The following is a 27311-nucleotide window of genomic DNA, read 5'->3' on the forward strand; positions in this document are numbered from 1 at the left end:
TGAAGTATTTGGCCATGGCTGTCTACCTGCTTCTGGTTTTTCTCCTTTCCTTTAGCAGCTCCCTCCAAAGGCCTGGTAAGTCTCTGTCCCCTGCTGAGCAGGGAGGGCTGCAAGTCCTGGCACCTGCTTTCCTGATGCCCTCCTCGGCACGGTGAGCTCAGAGCTATCACAATGCAGAGCTTGGAACAGGTTTATTCAGCCCTTCAGGCTGCTGGAAGCTGGACAGGCACTCTGCAGCTTCATCCCAGCATTCGAGGGGGAGTGTGAGTGAAATGTGCCAGGGTATGTGGGCAGAGCACAGTGCCGATTCTGGAAGTGAGGCAGCTGAATGCAGGCAAAAGCTGGTCTGAAATTACCCCACTGGGGGTTACAACTTCGCAGGAGTGCTGGGCAGTGCCCTCTCAGCGGGCACAGAGCACTGGCTGAGGTGTGCTGGGCAGTGCCCTCTCAGCGGGCACAGAGCTCTGGCTGAGGTGTGCTTGGCAGTGCCCTCTCAGCGGGCACAGAGCACTGGCTGAGGTGTGCTTGGCAGTGCCCTCTCAGCAGGCACAGAGCACTGGCTGAGGTGTGCTTGGCAGTGCCCTCTCTGTGGACACAGAGCACTGGCTGAGGTGTGCTTGGCAGTGCCCTCTCTGTGGACACAGAGCTCTGGCTGAGGTGTGCTTGGCAGTGCCCTCTCAGCGGGCACAGAACACTGGCTGAGGTGTGCTTGGCAGTGCCCTCTCTGTGGACACAGAGCACTGGCTGAGGTGTGCTTGGCAGTGCCCTCTCAGCAGGCACAGAGCACTGGCTGAGGTGTGCTTGGCAGTGCCCTCTCAGCAGGCACAGAGCACTGGCTGAGGTGTGCTTGGCAGTGTCCTCTCAGCGGGCACAGAGCACTGGCTGAGGTGTGCTTGGCAGTGCCCTCTCAGCGGGCACAGAGCACTGGCTGAGGTGTGCTTGGCAGTGCCCTCTCAGCGGGCACAGAGCACTGGCTGAGGTGTGCTTGGCAGTGTCCTCTCAGCGGGCACAGAGCACTGGCTGAGGTGTGCTTGGCAGTGCCCTCTCAGCGGGCACAGAGCACTGGCTGAGGTGTGCTTGGCAGTGTCCTCTCAGCGGGCACAGAGCACTGGCTGAGGTGTGCTTGGCAGTGTCCTCTCAGCGGGCACAGAGCACTGGCTGAGGTGTGCTTGGCAGTGCCTTCAGCAGGCACAGAACACTGGCTGAAGTGTGCTTGGCAGTGCCCTTTCAGAAAGCACAGAGCTCTGGCTGAGGTGTACTTGGCAGTGCCTTTTCAGCAAGCACAGAGCTCTGGCTGAGGTGTGCTTGGCAGTGCCCTTTCAGAAAGCACAGAGCTCTGGCTGAGGTGTGCTTGGCAGTGCCCTCTCAGTGGGCACAGAGCACTGGCTGAGGTGTGCTTGGCAGTGCCTTTTCAGCAAGCACAGAGCTCTGGCTGAGGTGTGCTTGGCAGTGCCCTTTCAGAAAGCACAGAGCTCTGGCTGAGGTGTGCTTGGCAGTGCCCTCTCAGTGGGCACAGAGCACTGGCTGAGGTGTGCTTGGCAGTGCCCTTTCAGCAAGCACAGAGCTCTGGCTGAGGTGTGCTTGGCAGTGCCCTTTCAGAAAGCACAGAGCTCTGGCTGAGGTGTGCTTGGCAGTGCCCTCTCAGTGGGCACAGAGCTCTGGCTGAGGTGTGCTTGGCAGTGCCCTTTCAGAAAGCACAGAGCTCTGGCTGAGGTGTGCTTGGCAGTGCCCTTTCAGCAAGCACAGAGCTCTGGCTGAGGTGTGCTTGGCAGTGCCCTCTCAGCAGGCACAGAGCACTGGCTGAGGTGTGCTTGGCAGTGGTTCCTTACCCCATGGCATGCAGATGGTTGCATACCAGGATCCTGTTTCCAAGGAGATGGCTTTAGGAAGGACCTTTAAAGGTTCTGCGTGGTAGAGTTCAGAGTCTCCTGAGAGGAGAACTGAAGCTATGCCTGAGGCTCTTCCCTGCAGGAAGCTTCCCTCTAGAGAGCTGTGCCAGTGCAGTGCCCAGGTTTGAATGGCAGCAGGGACTAGCCAGTGCTGTTCTTATGCACTACAGGAGTCTCCCCTCTGCATGTTTCGGGGCAAGGCCAAGCAGGCTCTTGGAGGGTTGTCCTCTGCTACCCCTCTCAGGTACCCCTGCAGCAGGAGGTGTGTGCCAGGGGAAGTGCCTCTTGGCATTTCAGCTCTGCAGCCTTCCACACCGCCCGTCACCAGGCTGTTCCACCGCTCCTTGCCAGCTCGGGGGTGGGTGCGGGGTCTGAAGCCGCAGTTAACCATTTCAACACCAGTGAGAAGCCTCAGCTGGCAGAACAACCTGGCAGCACAACAGAGTGCCCTGAAGGAGGTTCCTGTCGCTTAGAGGGGAGCTAAGGGGCACAAGGGGAGCTGCAAAGAGGGGGGCAAGGGTGGGAGTTCTGCTCCCTTGGTGCAGGGTCTCACAGTGCCAGCTGCAAGTGTGCTTGGGATGCTTGCATGAGCTGGGCCCGGGGCAGAAGGGATGATGCTGCAAGTTGTGGCTGAGAGCCGAGCTGGGCTCTGAAAAACGACTCTCTGCAGTTGCCACACGATGCAAGCCTGCTGATGAGAATAACTGTGGTGGTGGGAAGAGAAGGCTGAGAGGAGATCTGATCAGTGTGCACAAGTGTCTGAGGCGTGGCTGTGGCCAATCTGTTTTTGGTGGTCAGCAGCAATAAGCCAAGGAGCAACAGCTACAAACTGGAACTGAGAAGGTTCCAGCTCAACCTGAGGAGAAATGTGTTTGGTGTGAGGGTGCTGAAGGCTTGGAGCAAGCTGCCCCGGGTGGTTGTGGAGTCTCCTCCTCTGGGGACTTTCCAGCCCCACCTGGATGCTCTCCTGGGTGATCCTGCTCCGGCTGGGGGGTTGGCCTGGGTGATCTCTGGAGGTGCCTTCCAACCTCTGAAGTCCTGTGATTCTGTTTGCTGGAGGAGCTGGAAACTGCCAGGTGGTGATGGGCTGGATTCCCAGCGTGGAAGCCATTGCCAGCAGCTGTGGAGTGGGAAGGTCCTGTTGCTTTTCAAATTCAAGCCTCTTTAACAGGCTCTGCAGTGGTGCAGCTTTGCCTAGCGCAGGGAACGCACCGAAGGTCATTGCCTGAGCAGCCTTTTGAGAGCAGTGCCGTTCAAGGAGCCCTTTCTCTGTTTCCAGCCCCTGTCTTGCTTGCATGTGGAACACATTCTGATGAACTGCTGATTAACCTCTCTTGACCTCTGTGTCTGTGAACCACATTAATCTGTATTCCTCCTGTGCTCGGCTCTGTGTCGTGTCAGTCTGACAGACAGCAAGCTCCTGCCCCATCTCCTGCACAGCCTCTCCTCAGAGCTGTGCACCCCGGTTTTGTTTGGCAGGGAGTGGGATATTTTCACTCTACAACGAGGACAGCAAGCTTTGTGCTCAGGCTCAGAACTCCACCTCGGTCATCACCACCGCTTGTGACGAGCAGAATGAGTTTCAGAAGTTCAGATGGGTCTCTGCCGTGCAGCTGCTGAGCGTGGCCCTCAAGCTGTGCCTGGGGGTGCTCAGCAAGGAGGAGGAGGCCCCCATCACCTTGGAATTCTGTAACAGAACCAACAGGCTGCAGTGGTGGGAGTGCAGGAACGAGATGCTGGCGACCCACGGCAAGGATTTGTTTTTCAACTATGGCAAAGGAAAGGGGAAGAAAATCAGACTGGCCAAAGGAGCAGGCAGAGGGAGCAGGTGGAGGATCCAGGGCACTGCAGAGAGCCTCTGCACGCAGCACTACGAGGGTGAGTACTGACCACTGACCGTGGGCAGCCTACTTCTAGTAGCCTGGCTGCTCCTCTTCACACAGCATCCCAGAGCATCCTGCTGCCTGCCTGGCACACAGAGACTTTCTTCCAGTGACATCAGCAGCAGAGCTGACATGAAGAGGCTGTGGAGGTGCAGGGCCAGCAGGACTGTAAAAACAGCTTGGAAAGAGCAGTTCTGTCACAGGCCCACAGATTGCATAGGGCTGGAAGGGAGACATGAAAGTCATCCAACCCCTCTGCAGGCAGCAGGGACACCTCCAGCTACAGCAGGAGCCCAGGGACACACCGAGTGTGACACTGAATGGCTCCAGGGACAGGGACTCAACTACCTCCCTGGGCAGCCTGTGCCAGTGTCTCCCACCCTCCTGGTGCAGAACTTCCTCCTGATGCCCAACCTGACCCTACCCTGTTCCAGTTCCAAACTACTGCCCTTGGCCAATCCCCACAGGCCCTTCTGAACAGCTCCTCCCCAGGAAGGGGGAGGTCACCTTCAGATATTGAAGCCTGGAGGTCCCCTTCAGATACTGAAAAGCAGCTCCAAGGTCCCCCTGGAGCCTTCTCTTCTCCAGGCTGAACAGCCTCAGCTCTCTCAGGCTGTCCCCATGGCAGAGGTTCTCCAGCCTCTGATACAATCTTTGTTGCCCTCCTCTGGACCCTCTCCACCAGGTCCCTGTCCTTGCTGTGCTGAGGGCTCCAGAGCTGCACCCAGCAGTGCAGCTGAGGTCTCAGCAGAGCAGGGGGCAGGGTCCCCTCTCTCCATCTCTGCCCACGCTGCGTTGGATGCAGCCCAGGCTGCCCTTGGCCCTCTGTGCTGCCAGAGCCCAGTGCTGGCTCCTGCCCAGCTTCTCCCCACCCAGCCCCCCAGGTCCTTTTGTGCAGGGCTGTTCTCCAGCCCAGTTTCATCAGGTCTATGATGTGGCCATAAGGGGGAGTGGGAATTCTGCTTGGAGAGCAGCAGTGGCAGGCAATGTGTGGCTGCCTCACAACATGCCCAGGGAGTTTGTGGCAGAGGTGGTGCCTGTGCCAGATTTAACTCTTTGTTGTTGCACTCACTTGGTTTGCCAATGAACTGCCTCTGAGCAGCTGACTTCTGCTTACCACAGCTGTAAATCCACTTTTACCAGTGTCTGGGTGGTGTTGCCCAGGCCTGGTCAGAGCAGCAGGAGCAAAAGCCAATGGACAAATGGTGCATGACTCTTTTGGGTGCAGTGAGTCCTAACACTGCAGGCTCAGATCTCCTTTTCCTGCACTATTACCCCTCCTGGGCCATGCAAAGTGCTCCTCCAGGCTCTAGTGTTCAGTCTCCTCTCTCCTGTGACACAGTAGAGTGAGAAGTTAAATAGCAAAGGATGACTTTTTTCTTTCCCCCCTGCCCTGCAACTGAAGTCTGTCATCATTTTGCTCAGAGAGCAGCAGGCTACACTGTGTAGAGCTGAGTGGGTCACTTCCCAGCAGAGTCACTTCCACTTGGAGACAGAAATCCCTGAGAACTAAGGAAATTAGAAGGGAAAATCTAACTGCTCCTGGCAGGCTGAAGCAGGATATTGCTAGCTCAGAAAAAGTGAAGCAGAAATCAGCCTGAAGGTCAGTAAAGGCTTTTCTGTGAGGCTGCTGTCTTGCCCAGTCACACCTGACTGGCACAGCACCTACAGAAGGTTTTGTGGTGGTCACAGAGCACATCTGATTGGCAAAGCCTTCCAGCTCAGCCAGCCCAAACCCACACCCAGCACTGCAGCCTCAGCACTAAGCCATGGCCCCAAGCACAGCTCCACAGGCTGCTGCAACACCTCCAGGGTGCAGCACTGCAGCACTGCCCTGGGCAGACACTGCCAATGCTTGAGAAGCCTTCCAGGGCAGAAAGATTCCCTAAGGTGCAGCCTGAGCCTCCCCTGCCTGGGCAGCTTGGAACCATCTCCTCTGCTCCTGGCCCTTGGCAGCAAGCAGCAGAGGCTGCCCCCTGCTCACTGCCCCCTCCCTGCAGGCAGCTGCAGAGAGCAATGAGCTCTGCCCTCAGGCTGCTCTGCTCCAGCCTGCACCCCCCCAGCTCCCTCAGCCCCTGCTCAGCCCCAGCTGCTCCAGGCCCTTCTCCAGCCTGGCTGCCCTGCTCTGGACACGCTGCAGCCCCTCAGTGTCCTTCCTGCAGCCAGGGGCCCAGAGCTGAGCACAGCACTCGAGCTGTGGCCTGCCCAGTGCTGAGCACAGGGGCATGATCCCCTCCTGGCCCTGCTGCCCACCCTGCTCCTGAGCCAGGCCAGGATGCCAGTGGCTGTCTTGGCCACCTGGGCACTGCTGGCTCATGTTCACTCACTGCCAACCAACACCCCCAGGGCTCTCTCCAGACTGCAGCTTCCCAACCACACATGCCCATGTCTGGAGCTCCCCATGGGGTTGTTGTGACCCAGGGGCAGGACCTGGCCCTTGGCCTTGTTGAACTTCACCCACTGAGCCTTGGCCCATGGCTCTCACCTGCCTAGGTCCCACTGCAATGATAAATAATTAAGTCCAGATGTGTTGAGCTGTTGCATGAAGCAGCTGTTTGCAGGCAGAGCTGACCATGGGCAGATGCTGTGGTGAACACCTGCTGGCAGCTGACTGTGAGCCTGTGTCTGTCTCTGCAGATATCTACACGCTGGGGGGAAATGCCTTCGGTGCACCTTGTGTGTTCCCTTTCAAGTTCTACGGCAAATGGTATGCGGAGTGCATCCCTCGGGCTGGTGATGCAGGCTCCCTCTGGTGTGCAGCCTCCCCAGATTTTGACAAAGACCAGGTCTATGGAAGTTGCCCCCTGAAAGGTAACTGAGCTGTTTGTAAAGATTTCAGCAGCAAACTTTACTATCATGGCCAAAACTCTCCATGGGACGTGGAAGTATCACTGGGGGATGATCTGGGTTCTGATTAGCCTGGCTCAGTTCTGGGCTATGCAGTGGCAAAGTGAGGAACCTGCTCCCCACTCACTGCTGCTCCAGCAGAGGTGAGGAATGGTCCTGCTGTGCTCCCAAGCCTGGTATCTATAGGCAGTATTCTGAGGATGGTGGTTGGAACTGGTGGGAAAAGGGAGAGAAAATTAGGGAACTGGAAGGTCTGGAAGTGACCTCAAGGATCATCCAGCTCCAACTCCCCTGCCATGGGCAGGGACACCTCACACTGGATCAGGTTGCCCAGAGCCTCATCCAGCCTGGCCTCAAAAACTTCCAGGGATGAGGCTTCCACCACCTCCCTGGGCAACCTGTGCCAGTGTCTCAGCACCCTCATGCTGAACAACTTCTTCCTAACATCCAGTTTGAATTTCCTGTCCTCTAGTTTTGCTCCATTCCCCCCAGTCCTATCACTACTTGACACCCTGAAAAGTCCCTCCCCAGCTTCCCTTCAGATACTGGAAGGCCACAACAAGGTCTCCTCAGAGTCTTCTCCTGTCCAGACTGAACATCCCCAACTCTCTCAGCCTGTCCTCACAGCAGAGTAGTTGCAGCCCCCTGAGCATCCTCAAGGCCCTTCCCTGGACATGTTCCAGCCCCTACATCTCTTTCCTGTCCCAGGGGCTGCAGAACTGAACACAGTGCCCCAGGTGTTCTCTCAGCAGAGTGGAGTGGAGGAGTAGAATCCCCTCCCTCATCCTGCTGCCACAGTTCTCTTGACTCAACCCAGGATACAGCTGACTTCTAGTGTCCTCTGGCAGGACTATCCCTTGGACTAGGTGAGAAGAAAGTCAGGGCAGAAGGCAGAAGGCAGAAAGAAGTGCAGGGGATGATGAATGAGAGATAGAGGGAAGCAGGAGCCTGTGCTGTGCCACAGGACAGAGCAGAGAGTAGAAGGACTGGAGCAAAGGGAAGGATGCAGGACACAGAGTGACCTTCACCTGCCTTCAGTGCTACTTTCTGCAGACCATCCCAGCAAGCCAGCAGACATCCCCTGCCCCTTCATGCCCCCTGGCTGACTGGAGACCATCCTGTGTGGTCTGGGGGGGTGTGGGAGGCACCCAAGCCCAGACATGGACTTGAAGCCCAAGATTTGCTGTCTGGGGAATCACAGCAAGGTGTGCACAGGCAGAATGAATCTGGGAGTGGGTTAGTGTGGGCTGAACCACGAGAGAAGCAGCTGAGCTGTAGGTATGAACAAAGCCAGTGCAGAAAAAGTGAGGTTTGTAATGAGAAGTAACTCCTGGTTTGCTTAATGCATTATTGATGCTACACTGAAGAGGGGCAACCTGTGGGCAAAGAAACAGCCACTGGAGATTTGCATCTGGCTGTGCTCTCATCACACGGCTGCTGTCATGGCTTTCACAGACGTGATCCACCCCAAGCTCTGGAAGACAAACCCTGTGACACAAAGCCACTACCAGATCAACGCGGGGGCGCTGCTGACCTGGCACCAAGCAAGGAGGAGCTGCCAGCAGCAGAACGCAGAGCTGCTGAGTGTCACAGACCCTCGGGAGGAGATGTATTTGCTAGGTAAAGGAGCAGGAACCCAAACACATTAAGGTGCATGTTTGAAATGCAGGCCAGCGCTGGGAGCTCCAGCATGGGCACATCAAAGCCATTTGGCTGGCAAAGCCCTTTAAGCTCAGCCAGCTCACCCACTCCCTAGCTCTGCCAGGGCTGGGGCTAAACTGTGCCCCTCAGCACCACAGCTCTGCCTCTCTGGAACCCCTCCAGAGATGGGTATTCAGTGACCTCCATGTGCAGCCTGTGCCAGTCATGGAGAACCCTTTCAGTCTATAAGTTTCTCCCAATACCCAACTTAAACACCCCCTGGTGCAACTTGAGGCCATTTCCTCGTTACTAGGGAGCAGAGCCCAACCCCAACCTGGCTCCAGCCTCTTCTTAGGGAGCTGTAGAGAGAAATGAGGTCTCCCCTCAGCCTCCTTTTCTCCAGCCTCATCACCCCCAGCTCCCTCAGCTGCCCCTCCCCAGCCCTGTTCTCCAGACCCTTCTCCAGCTTTGTTGCCCTTCCCTGGACCAGCTCCAGCTCCTCAATGTCCTTCTTGGCATGAGGGCCTCAAAACTGAACTCAGTACTCATGGGGACAATCACCTCCCTACTCCTGCTGGCCACCCCACTGCTGATTGAGGCTGGGATGCCTTTGGCCCTCTTGGCCACCTGGTCACACTCTGGCTCATCCTCAGCCACTGTCAATCAACACCCTCAGGTCTTTCTCTGCCACTCTGCCCCAAGCCTGGAGCATTCCTGGGGTTATTGTGACTCGAGTGCAGGTCCCAGCACTTGGCTCACACAATTGGCCTTGGCTCATCCTGTCCAGGTCCCTTTGCAGAGCCTTCCTGCCCTCCAGCAGACCAACACTTGCTCCTAGCTTAGTGTCACCTGCAGACCCACTGAGGGCTCGTGGACACTTACACTTCCCTCGGGAGAATTAGCCCTGGTCACCTTTTCAGAGCAGCTTTGTCCCTTTCCCACAAACAGGATTAAAATGATAGGAAAAGAACTGGCCTATACTGGACAAAAGCCATCTGCTGTGACATTCTCCTCTGTGTTATAGCTTTTTGTTCCCAATTCTCCTGACTCACTTGCCTGGTTGTTTCTCTGGGGCATTTAGGGCTCACCAGTGACCTAGGTGTCAATGCCAACCTCTGGACTGGCCTGTTCAATGCACTCGACAGTGGCTGGCGCTGGGCTGGGGGCAGCCCCTTCAGGTACCTGAACTGGGCTCCAGGTGAGTGAAACATGATCAGTGTCTGGGTCAAAATACTCTTCTCTGTCCCAAATTTCTCTTATCTAATGACTTTGGCTTGGTAGAATCTGCACAGGGGATGGGGGAAAGGTAGGAGGAGATTGCAGCAGTAAGGCTCACCCCAGGGCTGGGTCAGCATCAGCTCTGCATTTCCCAGGAGAAAGCAGTTAAATGCTGACACCCACAGCTCATTCCATTAGTTGTTTCCTGTTCAGCAGTTTCTCATCAGGCATCTTAACCCAAACAAACAAACCCCACAAAAAAACCCCAAACAACCAGAAATTAAAGTCCCAAAACACCCCCCCTAAAAATCCATGAAAAATACTGTAAAGAGAATGTGAAGAGGAGGAAAAGCAATAAATAGAGACATGCACAGAAGAGTAGCTCCAGTGGTTCTCAGCTGCTGTTTCCATCATTTCTCTGATGTACTTCAGCTTAAGGGCTTGCCACTCTTAGCATCTGAGCCACCGTCTTGCACCTTGCCATGTTCTCTCTTCTCATAGATCCACAGAGTGGGTTGGGTTGGAAGGGACCTTCAAGATCACAGTATCACAGTGTCACAGTATCACCAACATTGGAAGAGACCTCACAGATCATCAAGTCCAACCCTTTAGCACAGAGCTCAAGGCCAGACCATGGCACCAAGTGCCACGTCCAGTCCTGCCTTGAACAGCTCCAGGGACGGTTCTGACCCACTGCCACGGGCAGGGACACCTCCCACCAGGCCAGGTTGCTCAAGGCCTCATCCCAGCTGGCCTTGAACACCTCCACTCACCACCCTCACTGCAAAGAACTTCTTCCTCATCTCCAGTCCCACTCTGCCCTCCTCAAGCTTCAATCCCTTCCCCTCATCCTGTCACTCCCAGCCCTTGTTAAAAGTCTCTCCCCAGCTCTCCTGTAGCCCCTTCATGTACTGGCAGGCTGCTCTAAGGTCTCCCTGGAGCCTCCTCTTCTCTGGGCTGGACAGTGTCAGCTCCCCCAGCCTGTCCCCATAGGGAGGTTCTCCATCCCTCTGAGCTCCTCTGCACTCCCTGTCCCAAAGGGTGGGCACTCTGTTGGAGTGAGAGGCATTCCATAGCCTGCACTGGGCAGTGGGGGATACTTGAGTGTTTGCAGTGCTACCCACTCAAACAAAGCTGTGCCTTAAAGAAAAGCTTCTCTAGAGCTTGTTCTGTCTGCTGCCATCCTTTGAGCACATGGGATTGCTCCGAAGGAGGGAGCAGCAGTGTAGGGGACAGGAGAGGCAAGGCTGGTGCTTGGCCTTCTGGAGCCATCCCAGTGCTGCTCTCTTGAGAACTCTCATTTAAAGGATCACAGAATCATGGAAAATACCCTTGGGATCACCAAGGCAAATCATGGATCCTACTCTGCTAAGTCCATCCCTGAACTGTATCTTCAAGCACCACATCCAAACAAACTTTAAACACCTCCAGGGCTGGTGACTCTTCCACCTCCCTGGGCAGCCTGTGCCAGTGTCTTCCCACCCTCATGGTGCAGAACTTCCTCCTGATGCCCAACCTGACCCTACCCTGTTCCAGTTCCAAACTACTGCCCTTGGCCAATCCCCACAGGCCCTTCTGAACGGCTCCTCCCCAGGAAGGGGGAGGTCCCCTTCAGATATTGAAGCCTGGAGGTCCCCTTCAGATACTGAAAAGCAGCTCCAAGGTCCCCCTGGAGCCTTCTCTTCTCCAGGCTGAACAGCCTCAGCTCTCCCAGGCTGTCCCCATGGCAGAGGTTCTCCAGCCTCTGATACAATCTTTGTTGCCCTCCTCTGGACCCTCTCCACCAGGTCCCTGTCCTTGCTGTGCTGAGGGCTCCAGAGCTGCACCCAGCAGTGCAGCTGAGGTCTCAGCAGAGCACAGGGGCAGGATCTCCTCTCTCCATCTCTGCCCACGCTGCGCTGGATGCAGCCCAGGCTGCCCTTGGCCCTCTGTGCTGCCAGAGCCCAGTGCTGGCTCCTGCCCAGCTTCTCCCCACCCAGCCCCCCAGGTCCTTTTGTGCAGGGCTGTTCTCCAGCCCAGTTTCATCAGGTCTATGATGTGGCCCTAAGGGAGAGTGGGAATTCTGCTTGGAGAGCAGCAGTGGCAGGCAATGTGTGGCTGCCTCACAACATGCCCAGGGAGTTTGTGGCAGAGGTGGTGCCTGTGCCAGATTTAACTCTTTGTTGTTGCACTCACTTGGTTTGCCAATGAACTGCCTCTGAGCAGCTGACTTCTGCTTACCACAGCTGTAATCCTCTTGTACTGATGTCTGGATGGTTCTGCTGACCTCCAGAACCAGCCCAGTGGCTTTGCAGCTGGGACACCTGAGTGCTCCCTCCCGTGAGCAGGTGAAGCTCCTCGCTCTTACCAGAAGGGTTCTGTGACTCTTTCCTCAGGAAGCCCCTCAGAGGAGTCTGCAAAGGTCTGTGGGACCTTCCAAGGCAGGAATGGCAAATGGGAGAACCAGGTCTGTAACCGGAGACTGGGATACATCTGCCAAAAGAGAAACTCCTCCTTGGATCCCTCCACCATTGCCTCAGGTAAGCTGGGAATAAAAGGAGGCTGTTAGCAGTGAGTGAGAAGTACTGGGGGGAGGCCACGTGTGAAGGCACAATGTGGTGCCACAAGAGGGGGGCTGCACTTGTTGGCCTGGGTCAGGCAAGAAGGCTTTCATTTGCTGGCTCACCTTGAAGGTGATGTGAAGATGTTGTTCATCACTTTCACTGAGGTGCAAGGTCCTGCACCTAGGCTGGGGCAACCCTTGGTACCAGTCCAGGCTGGGGGATGCTGAGATTGAGAGCAGCCCTGCAGAGAAGGACTTGGGGGTGCTGGGGTTGGGGGGGGGAGGAGGGAGAAGCTGGACAGGAGCCAGCACTGGGCACTGGCAGCACAGAAGGCCAAGGGCAGCCTGGGCTGCATCCAAAGCTGTGTGGGCAGAGATGGAGAAAGGGGATCCTGCCCCTCTGCTCTGCTCTGCTCTGCTCTGCTCTGCTCTGCTCTGCTGAGACCTCACCTGCACTGCTGTCTCCAGCTGTGGGACTAACACAACAGGGACATGGCCCTGACGGAATAAGTCCAGAGGAGGGTACAAAGATGATAGTAGGGCTGGAGGACCTCTGCTGTGGGAATAGGCTGAGACAATTGAGGCTCCAGGGAGACCTTGGAGCTGCGTTTCAACATCTGCAGGCAGACTGGGGAGAGACTGTACAGAAGAGGCCATGGTACTAGGATGAGAGGCAATGGCTTGGAACTAGAGCAGGGCAGAGTTAGGTTGGATATCAGGAGGAAGTTCTGCACCACGAGGGTGGTGAGACACTGGTACAGGCTGCCAAGGATGTGATCGAGTTCCCATCCCTGGAGACATCCAAGCTCAGCCTTGCTGTGTCCCTGTGCAGCCTGCTGTGGCTGGAGGTGTCCCTGCTGCCTGCAGGGGGGTTGGACAAGGTCCCTTTCAGGGTGCCTTCCAACCTGATTCAATCTGTGAGCCTGTGTTCAGTTGCTTCAGCTGGGAATTCCTGGCCTGCAACTGGCTGCAGAGTAACCCCCTCTGCTGCACACATGCTGCTGGTAGAGCAGCTTGTTCCCAGGCTTGGCTTATGGGAAGAGTGGCACATCACAGCTGGGATCCTGTGTGTGCTGGCTGCAGCCAGACAGCTCACTGGGGATGCTTTCTGACCCATGCCAACCTCTTCACCATGCCTGGCTGCTGAAGTTTGCACAGGTCAAAACCACTGCCCGCTGTGGTTGACCTCTTGACAGAAGAGCAGCCCACATGGGTGCTGAAAGTGGGAAACGTTTGGCTGTGCCAGATTCTCACCAGTGAACAGCAGCTGGACACATCTGCCCAAGCTGAAGCCCCTTGGGTGGGAGAAGAGGCTCTTAGCTGTAAGAAAGGGCTGCACCCAAAGCCTCACTGAGGGGCATCTAACCCAGAGCTGTGCCTTGCTCTCTGCATGCCAAACTGTTCAGGGTGTATGTATCCTGCAGGAGCTTTCTTGGGTGCTCACAGCACAACTGGGATGTAAAATCTGCTTTCTATTCTCTCTGATCCTTAGGCTCTTGCTTCTCCCCTCTGCCAGGATGTGCTCTAATATTTCAAGCTCATGTCAGCACAGATCATTTTCTTCCTGATTTAAAAGGAAGCTCTGAGCAGGGCCACTCATTAATTGTTGGAAATCATTATTCTTTAGGTGACTTAAAGCCTGTTAAGTGCCCCAGGGGATGGGTGGCCTATGCAGGTCATTGCTATAGACTTTACAGAACACCCAAGATATGGAAAGAAGCACAATCTGCCTGCAGGAGGGAAGCTGGAGAGCTGGCCAGTATCCACAGCGTGGAGGAGCAGAGCTTCACAGTGTCCCAGCTGGGCTACAGTGAGTACTGCTGCAGGCCACTCTGCTGGCTGGCATTAGTCTGCTGCTGATGCTCCTGTCAGCACTGTGCTCAGGGTCCTAAGAGGTGCTCACAAAGTCTTCTCCAGTCAGAGGTGCACATGATATGTGCCTCCCCTCTTAGCCAAGACAGCCACTGGCATCCTGGCCTGGCTCAGGAGCAGGGTGGGCAGCAGGGCCAGGAGGGGATCATGCCCCTGTGCTCAGCACTGGGCAGGCCACAGCTCGAGTGCTGTGCTCAGCTCTGGGCCCCTGGCTGCAGGAAGGACACTGAGGGGCTGCAGCGTGCCCAGAGCAGGGCAGCCAGGCTGGAGAAGGGCCTGGAGCAGCTGGGGCTGAGCAGGGGCTGAGGGAGCTGGGGGGGTGCAGGCTGGAGCAGAGCAGCCTGAGGGCAGAGCTCATTGCTCTCTGCAGCTGCCTGCAGGGAGGGGGCAGTGAGCAGGGGGCAGCCTCTGCTGCTTGCTGCCAAGGGCCAGGAGCAGAGGAGATGGTTCCAAGCTGCCCAGGCAGGGCAGGCTCAGGCTGCACCTTAGGGAATCTTTCTGCCCTGGAAGGCTTCTCAAGCATTGGCAGTGTCTGCCCAGGGCAGTGCTGCAGTGCTGCAGCCTGGAGGTGTTGCAGCAGCCTGTGGAGCTGTGCTTGGGGCCATGGCTTAGTGCTGAGGCTGCAGTGCTGGGGGGAGGCTTGGGCTGGGTGAGCCTGGAGGGCTCCCACTGGATGTGTTCTGTGATTCTGTGGCTGTTCCACTTCAGCCACCCCTGTACAGGTGATCCCTTTTGTGTTCCCAGAGCCTGATGATAAGCTGTGGATTGGTCTCAATGACTTCAGGGTTCCCATGTATTTTGAATGGAGTGATGGGACACCTGTCACTTACACCAAGTGGCATCACAGAGAGCCAGCCCACACTCAGGACAAGGCAGACTGCATCCTCATGAAGGGAGAGGTAAAAATCTCCCTGCCACTTCCATGCTTTCTTCTGTCCTTTGTGCCATCCAAAAGGAAAACCTCTGAGCCAAAAAAACCCAACAGAACAAACCAAACCTCAAAGCAACCAACCAAACCCAGAAGAGAAGAACTGAAAAGAGCCAAGGCTTTGAAAAGTTTCTGTGAGCTTGTTTTATTTCATAGTGTCTCAGGGTGGAGGGAGAGCAGAGGGCAGGTGTTGGAAGCTGTGTGGTGGAGCACAAACAGTGCACTGTGCTGAGACTTGGTCTGCTCTGCAGCACTTCTGCCACATCTCCACCTGAGACTGGCTGAAGTAACTCAGCATCCACACTCAGCACCACCTCGGAGCAGGGATTTTCTAATGCACCCTGGGCTGCAGCCAGAGCAGTGTGGGCAGCAGGGCAAGAGAGGGGATTCTGCCCCTTGGCTCTGCTCTGCTCCGATCCCACCTCAAGTACTGCCTCCAGCTCTGGTGTGCCCAGCAGATGGAGGATACAGAGCTGCTGGAGTGAGTTCAGAGGAGGCCACAAAGGTGATCTGAGGGCCAGAGAAGCTCTGGTATGAGGATAGGCTGAGAAAGCTGGGAGTGTGCAGCCTGGAGAGAAGAAGAATCTGGAGAGACCTTAAAGCTACCTGCCAATAGCTGGAGGGATCCTACAGGAAGGCTGCAGAGGGACTTTTCCTCTGGGTGTCTAGAGAGAGGCCAAGGGGGAATGTGAGGTTGAGGCAGAGCAGGGTTAGGCTGGAGCTGAGGAAGAAGTTGGGTGGTGAGGTGAGTACAAGAGTGGTGAGACTCTGGAACAGGTTGCCCGGGGAGCTTGTGGCTGCCTCCTCCCTGGAGATGTTCAAGCTCAGGTTGGATGAGGCATTGAGCAGTCAAGTCTAGTTGAGAGGTGTCCCTGCCTGTGGCTGGGAGGTTGAAGCAGAAAATCTCTGAGGTCCTTTCCAGCCTGAGCCATTCTATGATTCTGATTCTGTTTCTCCACCACCACCTAAAGCTCAGGTGTGGCCTGAGCAGTGCTGAGCACAGGGGCACAAGAACCTCCCTTGTCCTACTGGCCACACAGTTTCTATGCCAGCCCAGGATGCCATTGGCTCTGCTGCCCATCTGGGCACACTGCTGCCTCATCTTCAGCCTACTCTCCACCAGTACCCCCAGCTCCCTTTCTTCCTGGCTGCTTTCCAGCCACTCTGTCCCCAGCCTGTAGTGCTGCTTGGGGTGGTTGTGGCCAAAGTGCAGAACCCTGCACTTGGCCTTGTTCAGTCTCATCCCATTGGCCTCTGCCCACCCATCCAGCCTGGCCAGGTCCCTCTGCAGGGTTCTGCTACCCTCCAGCAGCTCCACAGCTGCTCCTAGCTTGGTGTCATCTGCAAACTCACCGCTGCTGGACTCAATCCCCTGGTCCAGATCATCAATGAAGACATTGAACAGGACTGGACCCAGCACTGATCCTTGGGGCACACCACCAGTGCCAGCTGCCAGCTGGACGTGGCACCATTCACCACCACTCTCTGGGCTCTGCCATCCAGCCAGTTCTTGACCCAGCACAGAGTGAATATGTCCAAGCCAGGAGCTGCCAGCTTGGCCAGGAGCTTCTTGTGGCAGATGGTGCCAAAGGCTTTGCTGCAGTCCAGGCAGACTCCATCCACAGCCTGCCCCACATTCACCAGGCAGGAACCTGATCATAAAAGGAGCTCAGGTTGGTGAGACAGGACCTGCCCTTCCTAAACCCATGCTGGCTGGGCCTGATCCCTTGGCCATGCTGTAGGTGCTGTGTGATGGCACTCAAGATGACCTGTTCCATGCCCTTGCCTGGCACTGAGGTCAGGTTCACAGGGCTGTAGTTTTCTGGCTCCTCCATAACACCCTTCCTGTGGATGGGATCACATTGGCAGCTTCCAGTCTTCAGGAACCTCTCCAGTGAGCCAGGACTGCTGATAAATGATGGAGAGTGGCTTGGCCAGCTCAGCTGCCAGCTCTCTCAGCACCCTAGGATGGATCCCATTCGGTCCCATGGGCTTGTGGGGATCCAAGTGTCTCAGCAGGTCCCTTACTGCTGCCTCCTGGATTAGAGGGGGACTGTACTGGTCCCTGGCTCCATCTGCCAGCTCAGGAGCCCAGCTGTGCTGTAGACAACCTGTCCCACTAGTGAAGACAGAGGCAAAGAAGGTGCTAAGCACCTCTGCCTTTTCCTCACCCTTTGTCACTCTGTTCCCCTCTCCATCTCACAAGGACTGGAGCTTGTCCTTGGCCCTTCTGTGCCATTCAGATATTTAAAGAAACATTTTTTGTTCTCCTTACCAGCAGTGGCAGCCTGAGCTCCAAGTGGGCTTTTGCCTCTCTCATTTTTCCTCTACAAGACCTAGCAACCTCCTTGAACTCTCCTGGGACACCTCCCCTCTTTTCCAAAGGTGATACACTCTCTTCTTTATCTTTAATGCCTTCAGCAGCTCCCTGCCCATCCAGCCTGGCTGCCTCCCTCCTCGGCTCCTCTGCCGGCTCAATGGCACAGCTGCTCCTGTGCCTGCAGGAGTTCTCTCTTGAAGCAGCTCCTGCCTGCCTGGGCCCCTTTGTTTCTAAGGGCTCTTTCCCAAGGAACTTTCTGAGTTAGCTCCTTAAATAGGCTGCAGTCTGCCCTTGGGCAGTGCAGTGTGGAGGTTCTGTTGATCCCCTCCTGGTTTCTCCATGTATTGAACACTCTATCATTTCATGGTCACTGGACCCCAGGCAGCCTCCAACCACCACATCCCCCACCAGCCCCTCTCTATTTGGGAGCAGCAGGTCAAGCAGGGCTGCCCCCCTGCTAGGCTCACGTAACAGCTGGGATAAGAAGTTGTCCTCCACACACTCTAGGAACCTTCTAGGCTGCCTCTTCTCTGCAGTGTTTAAGTCCCAGCAGATGTCTGGTAGGTTAAAGTCACCCACCAGAACAAGGGCAGGTGATCTTCAGGCAACCTCCAGCCTCAACCTCCTCTTCCTGCCTGAGTGGTCTGTAACAGACTCCAACCAGGATGTCAGCCTTGTTGGCCTTCCCCTTAATTCTCACCCACAGGGACTCAACCTGATCCTCCTTAATCTCTGCCTCCATGACATCCAGAGCATCCCTAATGTACAGGGCCACTCCTCCACCCCTGCTCCCTTGCCTGTCTCTCCTGAAGAGTCTGCAGCCACTGATGACAGCACTCCACTTGTGTGACTCGTCCCACCACGTCTCTGTGATGGTGACAACATCATAGCTTTCCTCCTGCACCAGGGCTTCCAGCTGCTCCTGTTTGTCCCCCATGCTGTGTGCCTTGGTGTGCTACACTTCAGCTGGGCTGCTGCCTTTACCTGGCTCTGGCCTACCACCCTCAGCCTCCTTTGGTTTGTCTCCAGTGCTGTCATGTTTAACCCCCTCCCCCTTCCCCTCTAGTTTAAAGCCCTCCCAACAAGCCCAGCCAGCTCATTGCCAGGGTCCTTCTCCCTCTCTGACTCAGTTGTGCCCCGTCTGTTGCTTGCAGACCTGGGGCCATATAAAGTTCCCCAAGATCAAAGAACCCAAAATGTTGTTGGTGGCACCAGCCCCTGAGCCACTTGTTCATCAGGGCTGATTTCCTGCTCCTCTCTGCATTCCAACCTGCCACTAGGGGAATAAGAAGAGAGCCCAGAGAGCCCCAGCTGAGGCTGGTGAACATTCCTGTTGGAGCTGGATTTTCCCTAGGTTTCACTTCCCGTTTTTGTTTCTTCTCATCATGTACAGGATGGCTCCTGGGCTGACAGCCCTTGTGACCTGAAACTGGGCTACCTCTGTAAAAGGAAACCTTTGGCAGAAGAATCAGGGGCAGGTGAAGTTACTTACCCAGGCTGCCAGAAAGTAAGTGTAAAGCAGAAGCAGTGAGACATGCCTGTGTCTTGCTTCCACTCCCAGGATAGGCAGGCTCACAGAAGCCAGCTGGTGGAGGCCCTGAAAGCTGTTTGCTTTGTGTGTACTAGGGCTTCTTAGAGGGAATCTTTTTCTTTATTTAACGAAACTGGAGCCTGATTTCTTTCTTTTCATCTCCTTGCTTGGCTTCCCTGAGGCTCAGCTAAAGCAGCACTGGTCCCTTCACCCAGGAAGGTCACTCTCTGCACACCCTGCCAGGGCTTTTTCATGCATGACTCCCTGCTCTGGGGTTGCACAGAGCCTTCCCAGGGGAGCCAGGCCAGCAGAGGAGACAGGAGTATTTGAGCTGTCTGCTTTGCAGAGTGTGTGTGGCCTTCTGCAACAGCTGCAGTGGCACAAGGAGGAGGCAGAGCAGACACTGCAGCGGCTGTGAGCCTGTGAGGCAGCTCCAAGTCACAGCCATGGCTCGCTGCTGACAAAGCCCCCCCTGTGTGCCCTTCATCAACGGGCAACACACAGAGCTGGGCTTACAAGAGCTGTGTTTGTTATCCTCTTTGTTTCTTATGGCTCTGAGAACCATGGTGTGGTGTTAGTGTGGGTTTTGGAGGTGAACTGCACGGAGCCACCTGACAGCCCCTCCCTGGCTCTTGCTGCCAACAGGGCTGGATGAAGCATGGCTTTTACTGCTACTCCGTGGGGCAGCTGCCAGCAACCTTCTCAGAAGCAAAAAAAATCTGTGAAGAAAACAAAGGCTACCTGGCTACTGTGACAGACAGGTATGGAAACAGACTCCTGCTCCTTATCTAGGCACAGCCAGGGTGGAAGCGCCAAAGAGCAATCTCTTACCATGCAGTTGCTCCTGGTGTCTGCTCTGACACCTCTCCTGTGATGGGAAACTTGTGGAGTAGTTAAAAATACATCAGGACTTCGTGTGCCATTACTACAAACGTTCAAGTCCTTGCCATGGTCCAGGTGCACTGTGGCTGGCTCCAGGAGTTGAAAGACTGAGCTAACTCCCCAACGACTCCAAGGCACCAGATTTCGTGAAGCATATTGAGTTAAAAGTAAAGAGATGGGCACAAAACTGTTTAGTCATTCTGCACTGGAGCTCTTCAGCCTTTTCTTTGCAACAGGCAGATCTGAAACCTTCACCTCTTTTTTAGAATAAAAATAGATCATTTCCCCCCCACCTAGGACCAAGATTTAAAGATGTAGACCTTACCATGGAGCTCAGTGGGATGCTGTAGCATCATCCTGAGTGAGCAGCGGGCATGAACTGGCACAGGGATTGTTTGGCTGCTCATGGAGCACTACAAAAGGAGAATGGCATCACTCAAAATCCTAACCATTATTTATATTACCAAAGTACAAAAGATAACTTAATTTCTATGGCAATTAGCAAAAGTAAGATCATTGTCCTTGCTTCCATCCAGCTTTACCTCTTCCTGCCTGTTAACGAATCACCCTGACTCTGCCTATTGGTGAAAATAAACTCTTTGAAGATGTTAACAAGCAGAGCTGTGGTACATGACTCTGCTGCTTATCCTTCACAGATATGAACAAGCTTTTTTGACTTCTGTGATTGGATTCAACCCAGCAAAGTATTTCTGGATTGGTCTCTCAGACGTAGAGGAGCAGGGGACGTTCAGGTGGGCCAGTGGGGATGCAGTCACCTTCACTCACTGGAACATAGGGATGCCAGGTACGTGCCACAGGGGCCACTGAGTTTCTGCTCTGGGCACCCAGGAGAGTGAGGGCTTCAACATGTGGTCTGGCATAAAGTGGCAGAGAAGACAGAGTGGCATTCTGATGGTGCTGAAGGAATGAAACCAGGGCACGTGGTAGTTCCCTCCAGGGCACCACCTGGGACTGTGTCTTACCATCATAGAGTGGTTTGGGTTGGAAGGACCTTAAAGATCATCTAGTTCCAGTCCCCTGCCAAGGGCAAGGACACCTCCCACTAGATCAGATTGCTCAAGGCCCCATCCAGCATGGCCAGGGAACACCTGCAGGGTTGGAACCTCTACATCTTCTCTGGGCAACCTGCTCCAGTGTCTCACCACCCTCATAGCAGAGAACTTCTTCCAAATCACAGTATCACAGTATCCCAGTATCACCAGGGTTGGAAGAGACCTCACAGATCATCAAGTCCAACCCTTTACCACAGAGCTCAAGGCCAGACCATGGCACCAAGTGCCACGTCCAGTCCTGCCTTGAACAGCTCCAGGGACGGCGACTCCACCACCTCCCCGGGCAGCCCATTCCAGTGTCCAATGACTCTCTCAGGGAAGAACTTTCTCCTCACCTCCAGCCTAAATCTCCCCTGGCACAGCCTGAGGCTGTGTCCTCTCGTTCTGGTGCTAGCCATGTCTAACTCTACCCTGCTCTAGCTTAAAGCCACTGCCCCTTGTCCTGTCACCACATGCCCTTATGAAGAGTCCCTCTCCAGCTCTCCTGTAGCCCCATTCTGGTACTGCGAAACCACCATAAAGTCTCCCCGGAGCCTTCTCCAGGCTGGACAGCTCCTGGAGTGTCTGCTGGTATCGTTTGCTCTCTGATGGTTTCGAAAGGTGGCTCCTAGTGTGAGGTGGAAGGAATTTGATGCCATTTCTTCTGATGGAATTGCACTGCCTGTGAGCTCTCTGGGGTCAGGCTGCTCTGGAGCAAGCAGTGTGCTCTTTGAGCAGCTGTTTATCAGTGTCCTTTAAAAACGTTGCATTTCATGCAGGGAGGGAGCCTGGCTGCGTGGCCATGGTCACAGGAACCTCAGCTGGCCTTTGGGATATCTTGGAGTGTGAAGAAACAAACATGTTCATCTGCAAGCAGCTGGTGGAGGGAGTGACACCCCCACCTCCTCCAACACTGCCTCCTCTCCCTTCGTGCCCACAGGGATGGCAATCCACACCCACCAGCAGCTACTGCTTCAAGGTAGGTGTGTGGCTGCTCTGGGCAAGTGCCTGTCCTGCCAAAGGAGAAAGTGTGCTCTGTGTGCGGGGAAGGGGGGGTGGAGGGGGCATTGTCCTGCCTGCAGGGAAGGTAATCTCTGGTCACAAGTCTCCAGCCTTCCCCAACTGGGCTGGCTGGAAAATGCTGGGAAATGCTGTCTGCAGGTTGAACTGAAGCTTGGAGACAATAGAGACTTTGAGGTGACCACAGAACTATAGAATGCCAGGAGTCAGAAGGGACCTCCAGAGGTCATCCAGTCCAACCCCCTGCCAGGGCAGCATCACCCAGGGCAGGGCACACAGGAACACAGCCAGGTGGGCTTGGAAAGTCTGCAGAGAAGGAGATTCCATAACCTCTCTGGGCAGCCTGCTCCAGGCCTCCAGCACCCTCACACCAAACAACTTTCTCCTCATGTTGAGCTGGAACCTCCTCTGATTGGGTTTCCATCCCTTGCCCCTCATCCTATCAGTGACTATCACTGACAAGAGCCTGGCTCCATCGCCCTGATCCTCACTCCTCAGGTATTGATAGACACTGGTCAGGTCCCTTCTCAGCCTTCCCTTTTCCAGACTGAACATCCCCAGGGCTCTCAGCCTTTCCTCATAAGAGAGATGCTCCACTCCCTCCAGCACCCTTGTAGCCCTCTGTTGAGCTCTCTCCCAGCAGTTCCCTGTTCCTCTTGAACTGGGGAGCCCAGAACTGGATGCAATACTGCAGATGTGCTCTCACTATTGCAATATCAGATTTGATAACTGACCACAGACTTATGGTTGCAGAACTGAATACTAAGTGATAGAAGTAGAGACCAGGAGCACAGAAGAGAGGTGGAAGCCCAGAGCTGTGCTTCTCCATTTCTGTAACACCCAGCACAGTGCTTAAGTGTCCACTTCTTACAGATCTTTCGGGGAGAGAGGGAGAAAATGCAGACATGGTTTGGTGCAAGAGATTTTTGCAGGGCCATTGGAGGAGACCTGGCATGCATCCACAGTGAAGAAGAGCAAAACCTCATAGCTAACTTGTAAGTATCTGCACATCATCCAAATGTAGGGGTGGGGGAAAACCCCTAATATTAAACAAAAAAAAGAGAGAGAAGGACCTTTCTAAAAGGCAGGAAGGGTTTGGAAGGGTTTCTGGTGATCAGCCTCTGCTTTGCTAAGGCAAGGAGTGTTGCTGCAACCTGGCACAAGAAAATGAGCACAAAGAGGAGGGCAAGAAGGTTTCTGTGCAGGCAGTGGCTGTAAAGTGGACATCCATAAACTGATTTTAACTGAGTTGAATTCCATGAGATGGATCTGACCCTTTAAAATCAGTTATAATTGACCAGTGGATGAAACACAAAGGAAAAGGTTGTACTGCTTTGCTCCCCCTTCCTGAGGGAAAAAGCTTGGGAGACTTTGGCAATGCTGGCATACTGCTGTGCCATATTGTGTTTAAATGAAGCCTGTGAGCACAGCCAGGCTAGTTCTGGGTGCCTGAGGTGCTGGGTGGAACCCAGCCCTTAAAGCACCATTGCATTTCACTCAGTGCCAGGATGCTTTTCCCCACGCAGCAGCTGAAAGATTCCTTTCTGTGGGTGCCTCAAGTGGTAGTTCAATCCTCAGACCACTGAGACTAAGGCACTGCCAGGCTGCCTCCTTCTCTGCCCACACTGTGGCTGACTGCCTGCGTTTGTGATTATTCAGAGACAGAGATTTTCACCACGTCTCTTACTGGATGGGTTTGAGTGCCTTGGACTCCAGCGGTGGATTCGTGTGGAGTGATGGCTCACCAGTGAGTAAGGCCAGCTCAGCCTCTCATTTTCCAGCTGAGTGCCTACCAGAACCTCTCACAGCTCCTCCTACAAAAGCCACAAGTGACATCAAGACTTTACTGCCCGATTTGTTTCTATGGAGTCATAGAATGGGCTGGGTTGGAAGGGACCTTCAAAGCTCATCCAGTCCAATCCCCTGCACTCAGCAGGGACATCCTCCACTAGAGCAGCTTGCCCACAGCCCTGCCCAGCCTCACCTGAAATAGCTCCAACCATGGGGCCTCAACCACCTCCCTAGGCAACCTGTTGCAGGGTTCCAGCAGCCTCCTGCTGCAGAACTTGTTCCTCACAGCCAATCTCCATCTGCTCTGCTCTGCTTTGCAGCCATTGCCCTCGTCCTGTCCCTGCAGGCCTTTGCAAACAGTCTCTCTGCAGCCTGCTTGTAGCCCCTTCAGTTCCTGGCAGGTTGCTATTAGGTGTGCCTGGAGCCTTCTCTTCTCCAGGATGAACAATTCAAACTCTCTCAGCCTGTTCTCATAGCAGAGCTGCACTGGCCTCCTTGTAGCTTCCTCTAAACCCACTTCATCAGGGTCATGTCCCTCTTGTGCTGGGGGCTCCAGAGCTGGACACAGCAGTGCAGCTGAGGTCTGAGCAGAGCAGAGGGGCAGGATCTCCTCTCTCCATCTCTGCCCACACTGCTTTGACTGCAGCCCAGGATGCCCTTGGCCTTCTGTGCTGCCAGTGCCCAGTGCTGATTCCTTTCCAGCTTTTAATCCCCCTTAACTGCCAAGTCCTTTTCCTCAGGGCTGCCTTCTATCCCCTCCTCCCCCAGCTTGTATTAATAGTGAGGATTGTTCCAGCCCAGCTGCAAGACTCTGTACTTGCTCTTGTTGAGCCTCATGATGTTCACCTGGGCCACCTCTGCAGCTTGCCCAGGTTCCTCTGGGCACCATCCCATCTGTCTGGCATATTGGCAGCACTCAACTTGGTGTTACCTCTTTTGACAGCCCATGGTGACAGATAGCATTATGGCATCTGGTTGTACTGATCTCTGCCTTCCCATTTACTACCCACTGCTAGAAATAACTCTGTGTGCTTCCACCAGCTAGACAACTAATTCTGTCTGTCCACACGAGCCAGGCTTTGCTGCCTTGGTGGTGTGGAGCAGGATAACAACCCCAGGGCCGGAGGAAGATGCTTAGATGTCTCTTTCTGGAAGAGGACAGGAGAGCTTAGTCTCTAATGGTAACAGAGTTGGTTGCCTTACCAACATGGCTTGCAGACACACAAATTATTCTGGTAGGCAAGGGTCCTTACACAGCACAGAGCCCATGAAGCCCAAGGGAGCCCCTTCCTCCTCACTAGGTGATAAAAGACAACTGCCTCACCTGAAGGAGTAACCAAGCTGCGTTCCCACTGTAGGTGAACTTTGAGAAGTGGTCGAGTGGAGAGCCCAACAACTACGATGGGAATGAGAAATGTGGGGTGTTCTATGGCTATGACAACATGAAATGGAATGATCTGTTCTGTGAGCACATGGAGGACTATGTCTGCCAGATCAAAAAAGGTAAAGGTTACTTTCTTCCTTGAGCAGCTCTCAGAGGCAGGTGAGAACATCCTTGCTGGGTCAGATCATGCTGTCTGCACACATCAGAGCCAAGTCTGGAGGACAGAGACTAAAAGTGTCTCTGTTCAGAGGAGAAAGATTTGTTCTTATGTATTTCCGTGTTATGGAATTAAGGCACAAGCAGGGCCAGTGCTGAGTACAGCACTGCTCAGGCCTCCCCTGGAGTGCTGTGTCCAGTTCTGGACCCCTCAGTTCAAGAGAGATGTTGAGGTGCTGGAAGGTGTTGAGAGAAGGGCAGCAAGACTGGGGAGGGGCCTGGAGCAGAGCCCTGTGAGGAGAGGCTGAGGGAGCTGGGGGTGTGCAGCCTGCAGCAGAGGAGGCTCAGGGCAGAGCTCATTGCTGTCTGCAGCTGCCTGCAGGGAGGCTGTAGCCAGGTGGGGTTGGGCTCTGCTGCCAGGCAGCCAGCACCAGAACAAGGGGACACAGCCTCAAGTTGTGCCAGGGCAGGTCTAGGCTGGATGTTGTTAGGAAGTTGTTGTCAGAGAGAGTGATTGGCATTGGAATGGGCTGCCCAGGGAGGTGGTGGAGTGGCTGTGGCTGGAGGTGTTGAAGCCAAGCCTGGCTGGGGCACTTAGTGCCATGGTCTGGTTGGTTGGGCAGGGCTGGGTGCTAGGTTGGGCTGGCTGAGCTTGGAGCTCTCTTCCAACCTGCTTGGTTCTGTGATTCTATGAAATATCAACAGCCAGTGTGTAGTGGTTTGGGTGTTATCTCCCCACATTCACCAGACTAGGCTCAGTCAGCTGGGAGTTAAGGAGCTGCTTTGAGGCTCAGCACAGTTTGCAAGCATATACACAACCTTGCACAAACATTTGCTGCTGTAGGCAAGGTAAAAGTAATACAGGAATGCAAAACCCCTTCCCGAGCAGCCAGGCTGCCCCAGACGGCTCCCAACCAACCTCCCTTCTTCCCTTCCCCCTTTCCACCCTCTCTCTTGTCTCAAGATCCCACTTGTGTGCAGGGTGAGCTGGGATGCATCAGTAAGAGGTGTTAGAAGCAGAATGATTAGCTGGGAATACACAGGTTCAGGCAGAGAAGGAAATAGAGCAAGCAGGCAGCCACAGGCTGGCTTGTCTGTCTTTGTGTCCTTGTTTGTATGTGCCCCAGCAGATCAAGTGAGTCATATCAGATACCATCAGCATTTCACCTGCACAGCCATTAAAATACTCCAGTTAGCCTCAAACCAGCACAGAGAGTATTAATCAAGAGATGAAGTGAATGAAACAAAGAAAGAGAGAGAAGGGGAGGGAGAGAAAAGCAGAGAGAGAAGAGCAGAAAAAGGATTATGTTGCCATTGGCCACAGGAGGGGAGGAAAAGGGGTTCCAAAACTCCAAGTCCTTTTCAGTTTGTGCTGCCCAGGGCTGCTGGCAGCCAGTGGTGTCTTCAGAAGAGTCCTTCTCTGGAGTTCTTTAGTGGAGCTGTCCTGTCAAGTGGGCATTGCTCAGGTCTTTTTATAGAGCTTTTAGCCACAGTCTTGAGTATGTGTCCAGGTTTAGCCCCTCCCAGAGTATCTTCCTGGGTCTTCTCATGCAGGGGCCCAGTACTGGGGAGGGCCTCTGCACCCTCCTGTGCCATTTATCTGTCCATATACCAAATATACATTCAGGGCTAGTCAGGCCAGGTGGTGAATCTGCTGCATAGTCCAGAAGCCTTTCACATCATCCTCCCTTTTCAGGGTAGCTGATGTGCAGAAATGAATTTGACTTCGCTGCACATTGCCAGAGTCACAGAATGACAGCAGCATGCAGGCTGGCACAGCCCCTCAGCATCACCAAGCCTGACCCAGAGCCCTGCTCTGCAAGATTCACCTTAAACCATAGCCCCAAGCACCACAGCCAAACCACCCTGAAACACAGCCAGGCTGGAGGACTCCAGCACCTCCCTGGGCAGCTCATTCCAGTCCCTGACCACTCTCTCTGGGAAAATCTTTTTTCCTAATGTTCAATCTGACCCTCCCCAGCCTCAGCTTTTGGCCATTCCCCTTTCTTCTGCCTCCAGTTACCTGTGAGTAGAGCCCAGCAGCAGCCTCTCCACAATGTCCCTTCAGGTAGCTGCAGCCAGCCATGAGGTCTGCCCTCAGCCTCCTGTTTCACACTAACCCTCCCCAGCTCCTGCAGTCTCTCCTCACCAGATTTACTCCCCAGGCCCTTGCCAGCTTCCTTGCCCTCCTCTGCTCTGCCTCCAGCACCTCCACATCTCTCTTGTGTTGAGGTGCCCAAAGCTGAACCCAGCACTGGAGCTGTGGCCTCAGCAGAGCAGAGTGCAAGGGCACAACCCCCTCCCTGCTGCTGCTGCACACAGCATTTCTGATGCCAGCCAGGATGCCTTTGGCTT

The 27311-nt window shown here is 54.8% G+C and overlaps 1 protein-coding gene across 1 annotated transcript in view; it reads left to right on the forward strand.

The window, feature by feature from the left end:
• The window catches only part of LOC135185549 (macrophage mannose receptor 1-like), a 61057-nt gene continuing 33746 nt past the window's right edge, over positions 1-27311 (forward strand). The window contains exons 1-15 of the mRNA XM_064162329.1: positions 1-75; positions 3369-3767; positions 6410-6583; positions 8075-8239; positions 9342-9458; positions 11854-11997; positions 13648-13830; positions 14637-14791; positions 18534-18647; positions 19317-19432; positions 20210-20358; positions 21385-21584; positions 22499-22620; positions 23285-23372; positions 24775-24919. Coding sequence (XP_064018399.1) covers positions 15-75; positions 3369-3767; positions 6410-6583; positions 8075-8239; positions 9342-9458; positions 11854-11997; positions 13648-13830; positions 14637-14791; positions 18534-18647; positions 19317-19432; positions 20210-20358; positions 21385-21584; positions 22499-22620; positions 23285-23372; positions 24775-24919 — 2332 coding nt within the window. The 5' untranslated portion in view covers positions 1-14. The remainder of the gene's footprint in view (positions 76-3368; positions 3768-6409; positions 6584-8074; positions 8240-9341; positions 9459-11853; positions 11998-13647; positions 13831-14636; positions 14792-18533; positions 18648-19316; positions 19433-20209; positions 20359-21384; positions 21585-22498; positions 22621-23284; positions 23373-24774; positions 24920-27311) is intronic.

The sequence above is a fragment of the Pogoniulus pusillus genome, chromosome 23, assembly GCF_015220805.1.
Source record: "Pogoniulus pusillus isolate bPogPus1 chromosome 23, bPogPus1.pri, whole genome shotgun sequence".
Taxonomy (NCBI): Eukaryota; Metazoa; Chordata; class Aves; order Piciformes; family Lybiidae; genus Pogoniulus; species Pogoniulus pusillus.